The sequence below is a fragment of the Mesoplodon mirus genome, assembly GCF_964341445.2.
Source record: "Mesoplodon mirus genome assembly, chromosome: 13".
Taxonomy (NCBI): domain Eukaryota; kingdom Metazoa; phylum Chordata; class Mammalia; order Artiodactyla; family Ziphiidae; genus Mesoplodon; species Mesoplodon mirus.
This window is the reverse complement of record NC_138989.1, coordinates 28,849,027-28,862,784: the sequence shown is the minus strand read 5'-3', so window position 1 is coordinate 28,862,784 and position 13,758 is coordinate 28,849,027. Positions and strand designations below refer to the sequence as shown.

The window sequence follows — 13,758 nt, the reverse complement described above, 5'->3', positions numbered from 1 at the left end:
TAATAGCAAGTTGCTCTGCCTGCCCTTCAAGAAAATGAAATATATGTAAAATATTTATTATAATTTAAAATATATTAAATGTGTTAATATTATTATACTTTAACCCTTTTGTTTTCCTGCCTATGAGCTATCATATTCTCGGTTTCAGTAAAGAGAAAATCAATATGATATTTAACTGAAAGATTATAGGTTGTTAAACATTAATAAGTGGCTCAGTAGCTACATAATATATTAAAAATCAAGTGACCTATTTCATAAGAAATGCCTATATAACTGATTAAACTTCTCAAAAATGTCCTCAAAAAATGATTCATGATTTTTTAAAAAGGTACACCATTTCTTATTCCCAAAAGGATGTGAGGTACTTAATACTGTGGTATACCATCAGAACATCTTCTAAAATATTAACATTTAAGACAAGTTCTTAGATTCTGCCATTAAAGATATCCTAATATAAATCCCTAAAATATTTAGATCTCTCCTTTGGGAATGCTCCTCTCAACTTCTCTTGCTCATTCCTTGAAGATCCAATTCAAATACCATCTCATTTTTAAAATACTGTCTCTTCTCTTCACCTCCTCAGGCTTTAAGAAAACCTGACATATGAAACTTTGAATTCTCAAAACAGATAAATTAGTGATTATTACTCACATTAGAATCTTTTGCTATAATTTATAGAAAGATTCAAACAGACTCTTTTATGTAGCCAGTTCATTATATATTATTGTTGGCAAAAATTTTACAAATGACTTTTCAGAAACTAAGTAACAGTTATATAAAATAATGGACAACTGTCACTGTATGTATTCCCAGAGATTTTATCATTTACCCCTTATTACACTAGAAAGATTCTGAAATGTATAGATTCTGCCATTGAACGTATTCTAATTCTCCTTCATCTATTCCTCATTCCTTCCCCATTTCATTCTAATCTTTCTAGGTAGTTCATTTTCATGATCTTATGAAAAAGAAGCTGGTGATCTAGGCAAATGTAACTCCCTTTGGAGATAGTACGTCTCTTGTCAGTGATCATACTGTTTTAGATGAGGTTGCCTTAAGACAGTTAATGAAATTTTTGGTTCAAGTTTATACTAGCCATTTGCTAACTTCTGAGCACCTGGAGTTATTTACCTGGCTTCAATGTCTTGGAAAGCAAATTTAAAAATTTATTAACTGGGCTTCCCTGGTGGCGCAGTGGTTAAGGATCCGCCTGCCAATGCAGGGGACACGGGTTCAAGCCCTGGTCCAGAAAGATCCCATATGCCACGGAGCAACTAAGCCCGTGTGCCACAACTACTGAGCCTGCGCTCTAGAGCCTGTGAACCACAACTACTGAAGCCCACGTGTCACAACTACTGAAGCCCGCGTGCCTAGAGCCTGTGCTCCACAACAAGAGAAGCCACTGCAGTGAGAGGCCCATGCACCACAATGAAGAGTAGACCCCACTCGCCGCAACTAGAGAAAGCCTGCGTGCAGCAACAAAGACCCAACGCAGCCAAAAATAAATTTTAAAAAAATTTATTAACCAAGATGACATACACCTAGAGCAACACTATGCAAAGGAAACTGATAATCAATATTATTCTAAAGTGACAATACTAGCTTGTAAGACAATATAGGCTACTTGTTTTTTAACCTTACTCTTAAATATTCCTGATTAATATCATTCCAAATATCTCAGAAAAGATATCATCCATAAATTAAGAATACTGCTAACAGGAAACACCCAAATGACCATCAACAGAAGAATGGATAAACAAATTGTGGTACTTACATACAATGGAATACTACTCAGCAATAAAAAGTATAAACTATGATACAGGCAACAACATGGATGAAATCTCCAAAGAATTATGCTGAATAAAAGAAGCCAAAAAACCCCAGTATATACTATGTGATTATACTTATATAAAAGTGTAGAAAATGCAAGCTAATCTATAGTGACAGAAAGCAGATCACTGGTTGCCTGGAAACTAGGGAGGAGGGAGGCAGGACGTAGGGTTACAAAGCAATACGAGGAGACATGGGGTGATGGACAGGCTCACTGTTTTCTTATGGTGATGGTTTGTTTCACAGGTGTGAATGTGTATGCGTATATGTCAAACTTATCAAACTGTACTTTTTAAACATGTGCAGCTTGTTGTATGTAGATTACACCTTAATAAAGCTGTCAGAAAAGAATATGACAATTGAAATCTAACATGGTCAAAGGCGACTCGTTCATATCCTCCAAATCTGTATCTTTTCCGATTCTGTCATTTAATGTCATTATTTATCCAGTATCCTTAACATGGAAAGTCAGAATCCTAAAATGTGCCTTCCTACATGGATCTAGTACCATGTTGGAAAAACAGTAGACAGTCAGTGAGTCACATGAATACACTGCAATCATCTGTTCCAGAAATCTGTCTTCTGTTTCACCAGGGCAGAACGTTGTAACATATCACTCATTCTGCATCCCCAGGGCCCTAATCCAGTAACTATTCATTGGATAAATGAATGTACTACACTATAGTTTCACTATATCCTGAAACAGAGCTTAAACTTTGACTTCCACATAAGAGGATGCTATGGTATTAATATAATTAGAAAGGTCAATATTTTAAAACACTGAAATTCTCAAGAGACATTGGGGTGGTTCTAATAAAATTAGATAGTTTTTAAAAAATGGAATAGCTATTTCCTCAAATGTTAGGTTAGGCTTTCAAACTGGTATAATATCATTTCATACTATAGTCCTTAAGATAGACCATTTTAAAAAACATGATATGACTTCTTCAACACTAAACAGAACAGAGAGAATACCCAGCTATCTCACCCAGTCAGCGTTTTTCAGCTCCTCCAGGTCTGTGTTAGATTCGTTACTCTTCTCCATTTCTTGAATCTTCTTCAGATTCTACCAAATTAAAATTCAAATAAAACAGTTAAGCACAAAATTTCATTAAGCTACCTTCTCAAATTAAAATTTCGAACGGATATCTTCAGATAAAATATATACAGAAGTGTTACTGAAGCAGATAGCCCAGAATCTACTCCTCTGTAAATTTCAGCCAATTTCAGTAAATTAAATGCAGTCCTGCAGAGGGATGGACTGAGATTGTTCACTCTAATTTCCTTTGAAGCCTTGTGGTTAAACCTCAGTCACAATATTAATTCACATCTTCTAAACTGTACTGACATTTCCTTCTCCATCAACCCCCACATTCAATCCATCATTAATCTCACTGATGTAACTTTCTCTCTTTATTACTAAATCCTCTTCTTTTTATCTCCACTGTAAATCCCTTAATCCAAACACCATCTTATTTGGCCTGGACCTCTGAAGCAGCCTTGCCCCGGACGCTAAGTGCTAAGCCTTCAGGCAACCATCAATTTAACCCCAACCACAACCCATGTTACAGGAGAAACTGAGGCTCACGAAAGCTAACTAATATGTCTGGGGTACCCCAAGGTGAGTGACAGAGCAGGAGTGAAGCACATGGAAGTGCCCCAGAGCCTCAGAAAAGGTGAGTGATGGAGCAGGACTGAAGCAGACAGGAGGTAAGACGTATGGAAGGGACAGCACACGATGAGCAGAGTATTGGGAATGTAGCATCCAGACGCTTAAATAACCCTGAGAAAACGGACGGGTAACGTTCTACTTTAACTTGGCCAAAATGAGCATTTACGAATTGGTATTACACAAGGAAAAGAACAGGATTTATGATTTGTACCTGGGCTTTGCACATAACGGGTACTTAATAGGTGGTGTGACATTATGTCAAAATCTGAGTAATAGGGGCCTCCCTGGTGGCACAGTGATTGAGAGTCCGCCTGCCGATTACAGGGGACACGGGTTCATGCCCCAGTCCAGGAAGATCCCACATGCCGCAGAGCGGCTGGGCCCGTGAGCCATGGTCGCTGAGCCTGCGCATCTGGAGCCTGTGCTCTGCGACAGGAGCGGCCACAACAGTGAGAGACCCACGTAACGCAAAAAAAAAAAAAAAAAAAAAAAAAAAAAAAAAATCTGAGTAATAATCATTATTAACTAAATCAGGACTCTCAGTTTTCTGACTTTAAAGATATATCAGAGGTACTGGTATTACATTATTTCTGATATTCAAAATTCCTCATTTTTTGCTAGGGATTATTAGTTAGCTTAAAAAAAAAAATCTCTGATGACTTAAGCCATAATACCAAAATCAGAATTGAGCGGGGAAGAGACTGAAAAGGAGAAGCACATGTGTTATTTTGTTCCTCTAATGACTGCAACCCAGGCTCCATTCCCAAAAGAATTAAAGTACATACTACTTGGGATTTCCTTGGCAGTCCAGTGGTTAAGACTCCGCGCTTCCTCTACAGGGGGCGCGGGTTGGATCCCTGGTTGGGGAACTTAAGATCCCGCATGCCGTGTGGCACGACTAAACTAAGATAAAAAATAAATAACATAACGTAAAATATAAAAAAAATAAAGTACACACTACTCTGTTGACAAGAAGATTCTTCCAGGTTTTTTAACAATTAAAATGGTGAAAGAAAAGAGACTTAGGAGGTGAAATGCCTCTGGGCACCCTGCGACTCTATCAGGCTATGTCATCTATTTATCAGCGGCAACACTCAAACAATGACAGCTGAACCTAAGTCCCCATCTCCCTCTCCCTAGAAAGCTTTACCCCAGATGCCCACTTAGCTAATTCCCATATATCCTTCTCATTCTTGCTCAGAGGTTACCTTCTCAATGGGGCCCACCTTGACCACCCTATATAAATTCCAAGCCCCACACCCTGCCATGAGCAACCCCTAGTCTACGTCTTTCTCCAAAGTCCATCCTGCCTCTAACAGTCCATATGATTTACTTAATATGTTCACTGTCTGCCTCTCCCTGACAGATTCCAAGCTTCCATGGGGAAGTAGTTTTGGTCTATTTTGTTCACTGTTGGGCTCCTCAAATCTCTAGAACAGTGCCTTGCACTTAGTAGGTGCTTAGTAAATATTTGTTGAATATGTGAATTAAGATACTTTCAACCAAGAATGTTCAATCACTTAAATCTCTTCAATAGCTCTTATCACGTCAACTTTAATAAGTGGAAGCTCAATCAAAAGGAAAATTATTCAGAGGAAAATCTGTATTTTCTTCCCTAAACTCAGAATCCCCTGGAAGGATGGGACAGAGAAATCTTATCTTTCTGTCATATTTCTCCCATCACCTAAAAAGGCAGATCCCACAGCAACCGCTTTATTGTTTATCCAATGATCTATAAACCAAAAGATAATGAAAAGAGCTGAAAACACAGTGGAGAAACTCATCTTTACAAGCCTATGTTGTTTTTAAAAATTCCAATGGTCTCTAGGTCCTTTTAGGATCCAAACAAGAGAAGGCAAGACAAATGTACAGATACAGTAGAAGATGGGAGGTCTTTGGCAAGATGAAATCTTTATCTTTTTTCCTTGAGTCCTACTGCTACTACCAAAAAGGTGATTACAGTAGGTCTCTGAATTGTTCTTTCTGCTTCAGCTTCTTCCTCATTTGGTTTATCTTCTCAGTCCCCCATGACAGGTTCTCAGTGTCTCTGTTGTGCCCCTCAAACTGGGGTGCCTATAAGTACTTCTGGGGAACTCTTTTAGTTAGAGCCTGTCCTGGGGATGTTGAGAGAAAGAGAAAGCCAGTTTGAGATACTGGATCCAGCTGTGCCTAAAGCTAGCTGTGCCCTTAGATTCCCAATTAAGGGAGTCAATAAATTCCTCCCCCTTCCACCCATGCTAATTTGAGTGGATTTCTATCACTTGCAATGGAAAGAATTATGATTTAACATGTCCCCTTAGTCCAGAAATATGAGTTCACACTTCTATGTCTTACGGGTGGTCTGGTGGAAGAGTACGAGAAGCATATGGCCCTTTTTCCACCCAACCTTAACTGTTACTGTTCTCGGACACATCCCTGACAAAATGTAGCCAGGATGGTCTCACTGTTAAGACTTTAGACATCTCTATCTTTACTTGTGCTGTGACAAAATCCCTAACTCCCTGCAGCTAAGAAAAACTATCTGCTGTCTATAATACTGAAGACAATTTAAATGAATGGCCTGAGAATTTCATGTTTCTTTATTTTTCTGAACAGCAAGGAGCACTAATTGTAGCTCAGGGCTTCCCTGGTGGCGCAGTGGTTGAGAGTCCGCCTGCTGATGCAGGGGACACGGGTTCGTGCCCCGGTCCAGGAAGATCCCACATGCCGCGGAGCGGCTAGGCCCGTGAGCCATGGCCGCTGAGCCTGCACGTCCGGAGCCTGTGCTCCGCAACGGGAGAGGTCACAACAGTGAGAGGCCCGCGTACGGAAAAAAAAAAAAAAAAAAAAATTGTAGCTCAGATACTTCCTAGCTGTGTGACTCTGGATAGTTATACAACTGCTCCAGTCTTCAGGTTGATTTTCTTACCTGTAAAATGCAGCTGCTAATAAATACCTTTTTGATTTTGTTAACATTACATAAAATACAAAAGAAATATAGCATGTGGCCTGGCTCGTATTAAGCAGATTAGTAGATATTAGTTATTTAGCATTTATTTAGTAGATATTAGTTACTATAAGCCAGTGAATATCTATGGAGATTTGATTGTGAACACTTCCACTCTATCACAAAAACATTTTATTCTTTCTTTTTTTAAACATTTTATCTTTTAACAAATGAGACCTCTCTTTAGCCTCTTCATGAAGTAAAAAATCCTGACTCATCAATAAATCAGTATAAAATAGCTGAGAGTCTGTAAATACTATAATTGAACAAGCTTGAACAAATATTCAATGAAGAATCTCAGGTGTTCTCATTAGCAGCAACACAAATGAGTTATTTGAAAGTAAATTACAGATTTTTATAGTTTTAGAGACAAGCTTCTGTCAGTTATATTCTAGCTTCTGAATAAGTTTTCTTTTTTTGCTTGTACAAATGTAAGAACAGATGCCAACCTGTGCTTGGAATAGGGTGAGAAAGTCCTAAATGAGAGCATCCACATGGCAATTAACTCTCCCCCCATTTCTGACACAACCATTCTCAAGCTAGCAATTAGAACTGCTCTTTGTCAACATCTTTAGTTCCAAGCATCTTAAAAAATAAATAAAATCTACTCCGTGAATCACAAGTATATCAAATACTCAGAGGAATGTTAATGTAATTGCATAGATTCAACATCACCTCACATATAAATGTGAGGTGATGTTGAATCTTTTTAGATTCAACCACCACCCTTACTGACAATGTATTCATGTATTAACATAATATTTTAATAACAGCATTTTAATGATCACCCTTTTCCTCCATATTGTTAACCATTTAGAACTATTTGTTATTTAATGGTATTCCCCTGTACAATGGGTACATGTTTTCAGCTAGAAACTTTTAAATGTGTAAAAATGAATGTTTCAATAATTCCTTGAAAAAAACCTTTTTTTTAACTCAGTTAAAATATGCTAATACACTTTTAAAGAAATTATTTTCATAGAGACCGTTAAATATATCTCACAAGTGACAAAGTCACTAATATAAATATTGCCTATAATAAACAGAAAATGTATATTAGCCTCACAGAGTAAGAGCCATGATGTCCTTCCTAATTCAGATACTTTTACCACAGAAAAGATAAAGGACTTCAAAATTAATATTCTGGAAATTAGAGCACAAAAAAGCCCCCAATTACAGCAATTCTTGTGATAAATGGAAGTCTCCCACGCATATGAAGAGCTAATGGATAATTATTAAAGAATATGATTTATATTTTCATCAACCTTTATGGCCCTGTCTTAAAGATGTAACATGCTCCTTTCTCCCAGAGGGGTGGAAGAGGGAGAAGATATGAGAGAAAGTCAGAGCATTTTACTTAATGAAAAATGTAAAATGTTAAGATACTAAACTGTAAGTTGATATTCTGTAAAGCTCAATTTGAATTTATACGGTTCACTGAAGAAATTAGAAAAAGTATAGATGAAATCATCAAAATGAAGGAAATGCATTTCTAGGTTCCAGGAAAGGAACACTGTTCCTCCATTCTCCCAGTATTTTTGTAGACAGACCAACACACACACACACACACACACACACACACACACACACACACACACACACACTCACTGGCTGAGTGTTTAATGCCTGTCTCTGCCCCAGGTAGCTGGACTCACAGTATCTCCCTAAAGACATCTATCTGCCCTTTCGGTTTTTATACTCATTAACTGTTCACACCTACAGAAATGCAGTGATGATCATTATAAAACAATCATTAAAATATCAGAGACACTATTTACAAATTACATCACAAAAAGCTATTTTCTTAATAAATAAATACAAATCAATAAGAAAGACCAATACTCCATTAGAAAAATGGGCAAAGAATAAGAATACACAATTGAAAAATACAAATAGCTCTTAAGCATATGAAAAGGTACCTGATCTCATTCATTGTAAGGAAAATGTAAACTAAAACTATGAGATATAAATTTTCACTTATCACATAGAAAAATACATTGTGAAGATGTAGAAAAACAGACACTCTTACACATTTACAAGGAGAGTATCAATTGGTAAACCTCAATGGAGGACAATCTCATAAGTTTTATGAAAATTATAAATGCACAATTTCTTTGACCCAGAAACTCTACTTTTAGGAATTTGTCTTACTTATGCAATCACACCCATGAAAAACAGGTTAAAAACTATCCATTGCAGCATTGTTTATAAAGAGCAAAAAATTGGAAGAGACTTATTAGTTGTCAATAGAGGACAGATTAAATCAATTACAGTCTATCCACACAACAGAACATCACGGAGACACAAGAAATGTAAACAATATGCACTGATATAAAATGATTTACAAGATTTATTATTAAATGAAAAAAGCAAGGTTCAGAACAGCATAAAAAAGGAAGAAAAATATTGATATTTTTCTGTTAGTTATACATAAATCATCTGTGTAAGGACAAAGAAGAAATTAACAGTATTTGTTGCCTGTGGGAGAGACTGTGCAGCTAGGAGACAGAGGGAGAAGAGGGCAGCTTCCTGCACTACTTCTGGACTCCTGGAGCTTGAACCATGTGAATTTTTTTATTTGTTAAAATAAAGTTAATTAAGTTCAAAAAGTTACAGGACCTGAAAAGTCTATAACTGAGTTCTGACATGGTCTTCTACATAAAAGATTCTTCTGAAGCACTTTAACAGGGCGAGTAGTGACAAACCCAAAGAAACCTAAGGGCAGAGAGTGTAATTTCACTATTGCTGATGAGATGAGTGTTCAGCACATTTACTAACATTCACAAAACAAATCAAACAGAAAAAAGATAGACTTTGACAAGGACTCTTAAAAAGTTACAAATAATAGATGATTTAATTAAAATGAACAAAATGGCAACCTTAAACAGACATCTGGTGGTAGACTCTTTCTTTCAAAAAATATGTTCACCCCTTGGAGGACTGGAAATCCATTTTGGCTCTAGGGAGAAATTTCCAGTTAACTTAAATGTCATCGCAGTTTTATTACTGGAGGTGTAGGGAGCAGACATGGAAGGGAGAGGCCAGGAATATGAGAAAGCTAACTAAAATATACTTCAACATGTGAATGAGATACAGGTTTTGTGGCTTTATCTTTGTGAGTGCATTAAAGCAGAAAACAGTCTCAAGTCATGTCACAGCAGACGTCTTAGGAGTCAGTGTTACTGGCAATGGCACTATGATGTAGGTGGACTTGGTTATACTGGCTGTGAGATACTGGGTGGGAAATAGTTACATTTGATTTTTTTCAACCAATTACAGGTTATAAAATGTGGTCATCTGATTTTAAACAACAGACAAAAGACAATTTCATAACAGCCTAATCAATTCCAAAAACTGTTTTCCCCCCCAGCAACAGAAGATACTTTATACATACATATATAGTATTCCATTTTAAGTAAAATATTTTAGTACTATCTTGTTTAAAATTAACTGAGCTCAAAGATTTCATCACAAAATTATGATTCTTTTATAGGACTAATTGAAATAATATATGTAAATCACTTAATAAACTATTACAGCAATCATTCTGATTATATAGTGTAAAATTACTCATATAATCTTTTGAAAATTCATAATGAACCATGCTGCTTTCCCACTCACCTTCTTAGCCAATAATTTCAATATATGGTCAAATACTAGCAGCTAAAGATAGACTGGCTCTAATCTGGGCACCTAGAAATCATCCTTCCATTACAGGGTTTTATTAAATTTAGGGTAAGATTTAACCAATCAGAAGAATGTGGCTGGTGAGGTTTAAAATAAAGTCACATGTAAGTGAGAATCCCTCAAACACTTAGAAAATGGAGACACTGGCGTAATGCTCCTTCTAACAGCTGTATCTCTGAGTACCAGAAGAGGAAACAGGTGCCTCCACAGTGCCTCCATTCACACGCCACAGCCCGCATTCCACTGCTGGACTGGCTGCTCCTGGGCTGTAGCTCTTACTGGAGTATCTTGTTCACCACTGTGTCCCCAGTGAAATGTAAATAGTAAGAGTACTGAATGCACGGCTGTTGGGAGAACTGCAGAGTTAATGCGCACCACAGCCTTAGAGCAGTGTCTGCACAGGATAAGTGTGGGAGAAATACTAGCTGTTATTCATTGTAGTAGCACCTGCTGTATAGGACACACATGACACAACTGTTGCATGAATGAATAAATTTTGCCAATTGATCCTAATTCCTTTGGGACCCAGTGCTTCTTTACTCGCTAGGATTTGCAATAGCCAAATATGGCTGCTGCATTCTCACAGGTCCCCTGAAGTCCCCCAGTGTCTGCCCAACCCCACACTCAGGTTTATGGAATCCTCCTGTACATCCTCATCTCCTACTGCAAGATCCATTTTTGGTGTTTGTCACTATTTCTAAAACCTTAGAAAGGAGTGCTAATCCCAATTCTTTCTATCACTATGGGCAGCTAATTGATTATAGTTTGTTAAACTGTGCTTCAGCTTTCCTCTCTATAAAATGAGGTGGGACGCAAACAGTAGTACTGCCTACTTATCAGGACTATCACGAGGTTTAAAGTGCTCACAAAGGCAATGAATAAGAGATAGCCAGGGATTATAAATGTTTATGTGAAAGTGACATAAATTGTTTGGGCCCAGAGCTGCAGCTGTGGACTTTGGATCTTTTTTCCCAAAGTACATACATTTCCTGAGAGTGGAAATCTTTGAAAAAATTATAAAAATCCAGTAGCACTCCATCTCACCCCCTACTCCTCAGGTTCCCACTTTGGACAGCAGCTCGAATACAAGGGGATGACTATAAAGGACTTAAGGCTGATTCTATTTTGCTCTATTTCTTCTTGAATGTTAATGTGTTAAACACTTAGGAAAATTCAACTATAGAACAAAATGTGACATTCACTAGGTTGAAAAAATCTCATTAATGAAGGGCCCCGTTGTTGCCCTAAGATGAGGAAGCAGCAAGGGGAACATACCTAAAAAGATGACAGGAGATGCTGTCCTCGGTCCCTAATTCTATGACAGGGTTGGGAATATAAACATGGTCTTTGTCCCTAAGATGTTCAGTCTAATGAGGAGACGAACGTAAATGGTAATTCCGATACAGTGTGATAAGTGACAGAAGCCAGAGCAGAGTGCTCTATGAATGAACACAGAGAATAAAGAAATTAACTTTGATCAGCAGAAGCATTTCAGAACAGTGGACATCTGAGTTAGGTCTTAAGAATAAGTAGGCATTTTCTATGTGAGAGAAGAGAGGAAAAGGACATTTCCAGCAGGTGCAGAGGCCCTCGGCAATCAGGGGCTGGAGGAAGGGTAGCAAAGCGTGAACACGTGGTGGGCAACAGGGAATGAAGAGCCCGGAGAGGTCAGATTTGGGCCCGGCTGTAAAGGGTCCCTATGCTGTGCTAAGGGGTCTAAACTTTCCACCTACAAGCGTCAAGGAATCAACACATCTTTACACAGGGACGGAAAGCTGGAGGATAGATGGAACGCTGGAGGACAGACTGTACACGGGGACGGAACGCTGGAGGATATAGTCTATCCTCCATTAGGAGGCTTTGCCACAGCTCAGGCAAGAGACGCAGACCACTGCACGAGCAAGGCACAGGTAAGAACATGAAGGAGGCTCTGCATCTGGAGACAAGTCAGGAGTGTCAGGGGACCACGATTCGAGAGAGGTGGCAGAAATCAGATGTCCAACACCTGAACCACAGTTCTCTAAGTCATTCAACGCTGATCCAAGATTTATACAGGCGCTGTAACACTGCGGTTGCAGCACTGAATTGGAGAGAAAAGATCTCTGCCCTCAGTGAGAATGTATCCTAGTGGCAGATATGAATGAGGGGGAAAAGAGACCAGCAAAACAACTCTAGACTGTGATGGCTGCTAGAAAGGAAATACACAGAGTAATGTGACTTTAAAGAAACAGGCCGAGTGCGCTCACTACATAAGAGCGTTTAGGAGACGCCTCAGACGTCCTTTCACCTGAGGACTGAAGGATACAAATGAAGAACCATAATTCAGAGGGTGATGAACACAGCATTTATAAGAGGAGTTTAAGACGTCAACAAGCAACTAAATAATCAAGCACCACAGATGCAGTCACACTTGAGAAGAGATAAAGATCATTATGTTCGGATAATCAGAAATGACAATCTACACTGTGATAGCCTGCCTCTGAAGAAATCCAAGATGGCTTAACGATATTAGACATCTTATCCCTCAAAGATCAAGATGTTTGGGGGTATTCTACCTTCATTCTGGGGTTGTTTACATGTATGGCACAAGAAACAGCAAGGGGAGAGAAAATTTTCATCACTTTAAGTATATAATCTTCTAACAGAAATTACGTGCTTTAAAAACCTTTTACGTGCCTTCTAATTAAGAGTTCTTATTGCAATGATATGAACGTGTTTCATAATGTTCAATTATTTTTACTGTTCATTCACTTATGACTAATATTATTATATTAGGAATTTCTGCTTTCCAGGAATTTGCTTACCGTTAGATTTTAAAATACAGAAGTTTGGGACTTCCCTGGTGGTCTAGTGACTGAGACTCCGTGCTCCCAATGCAGGGGGCCCGGGTTTGATCCCTGGTCAGGGAACTAGATCCCACATGCTGCAAGTAAAGATCCTGCATGCTGCAACTAAGACCTGGTGCAGTCAAATAAATGAATAATTTTAAAAATAAATAAATAAAATACAGAAGTTTTAGTCCTCACTGACATCAGTACAGTAGCAATGTCAGTATTGACTTTACAGCTCAATACTGACAACACTGAGCTTTCCTATAAAATCTACAACACTGAACAGCTTTCCTATGAAATCCATCTTGAATTTAAAATATAATATAAAACCGGATTAAAAAAAACAAAAAAACAGATAAAATATGATATAAAATAGTATACATTAACTTCCTAGCAAAGTTTACTGGGAATGCATTTTAAATGTTTATCTGTATATATTTTGCCTACACAAAACAAGACTGGTACAAAAATGAGGAAAATCTTGAATGAATAGAACAAAGATTTAGTCACATGAATTGTACTTTCTGCAGAGCATTTTATGACCAGAAGGAATCTGAGCATGTCTATTTTGCCCCCACTTCCCTTTTTATTTTTATTTTTTTTTTTATTTTTTTATTTTTGCGGTATACGGGCCTCTCACTGTTGTGGCCTCCCCCGTTGCGGAGCACAGGCTCCGGACGCGCAGGCCCAGCGGCCATGGCTCACGGGCCCAGCCGCTCCGCGGCATATGGGATCCTCCCAGACCGGGGCAC

General features: G+C 38.1%; 1 protein-coding gene across 2 annotated transcripts in view; it reads right to left on the bottom strand.

Annotated features, from left to right (window-relative positions):
• SPIRE1 (spire type actin nucleation factor 1) overlaps positions 1-13,758 on the bottom strand; it is a 184,475-nt gene that overhangs the window by 46,427 nt on the left and 124,290 nt on the right. For both annotated transcript variants that reach the window (XM_082640716.1, XM_082640717.1), the window contains exon 5: positions 2,819-2,896. In XM_082640716.1, coding sequence (XP_082496842.1) covers positions 2,819-2,896 — 78 coding nt within the window. The remainder of the gene's footprint in view (positions 1-2,818; positions 2,897-13,758) is intronic.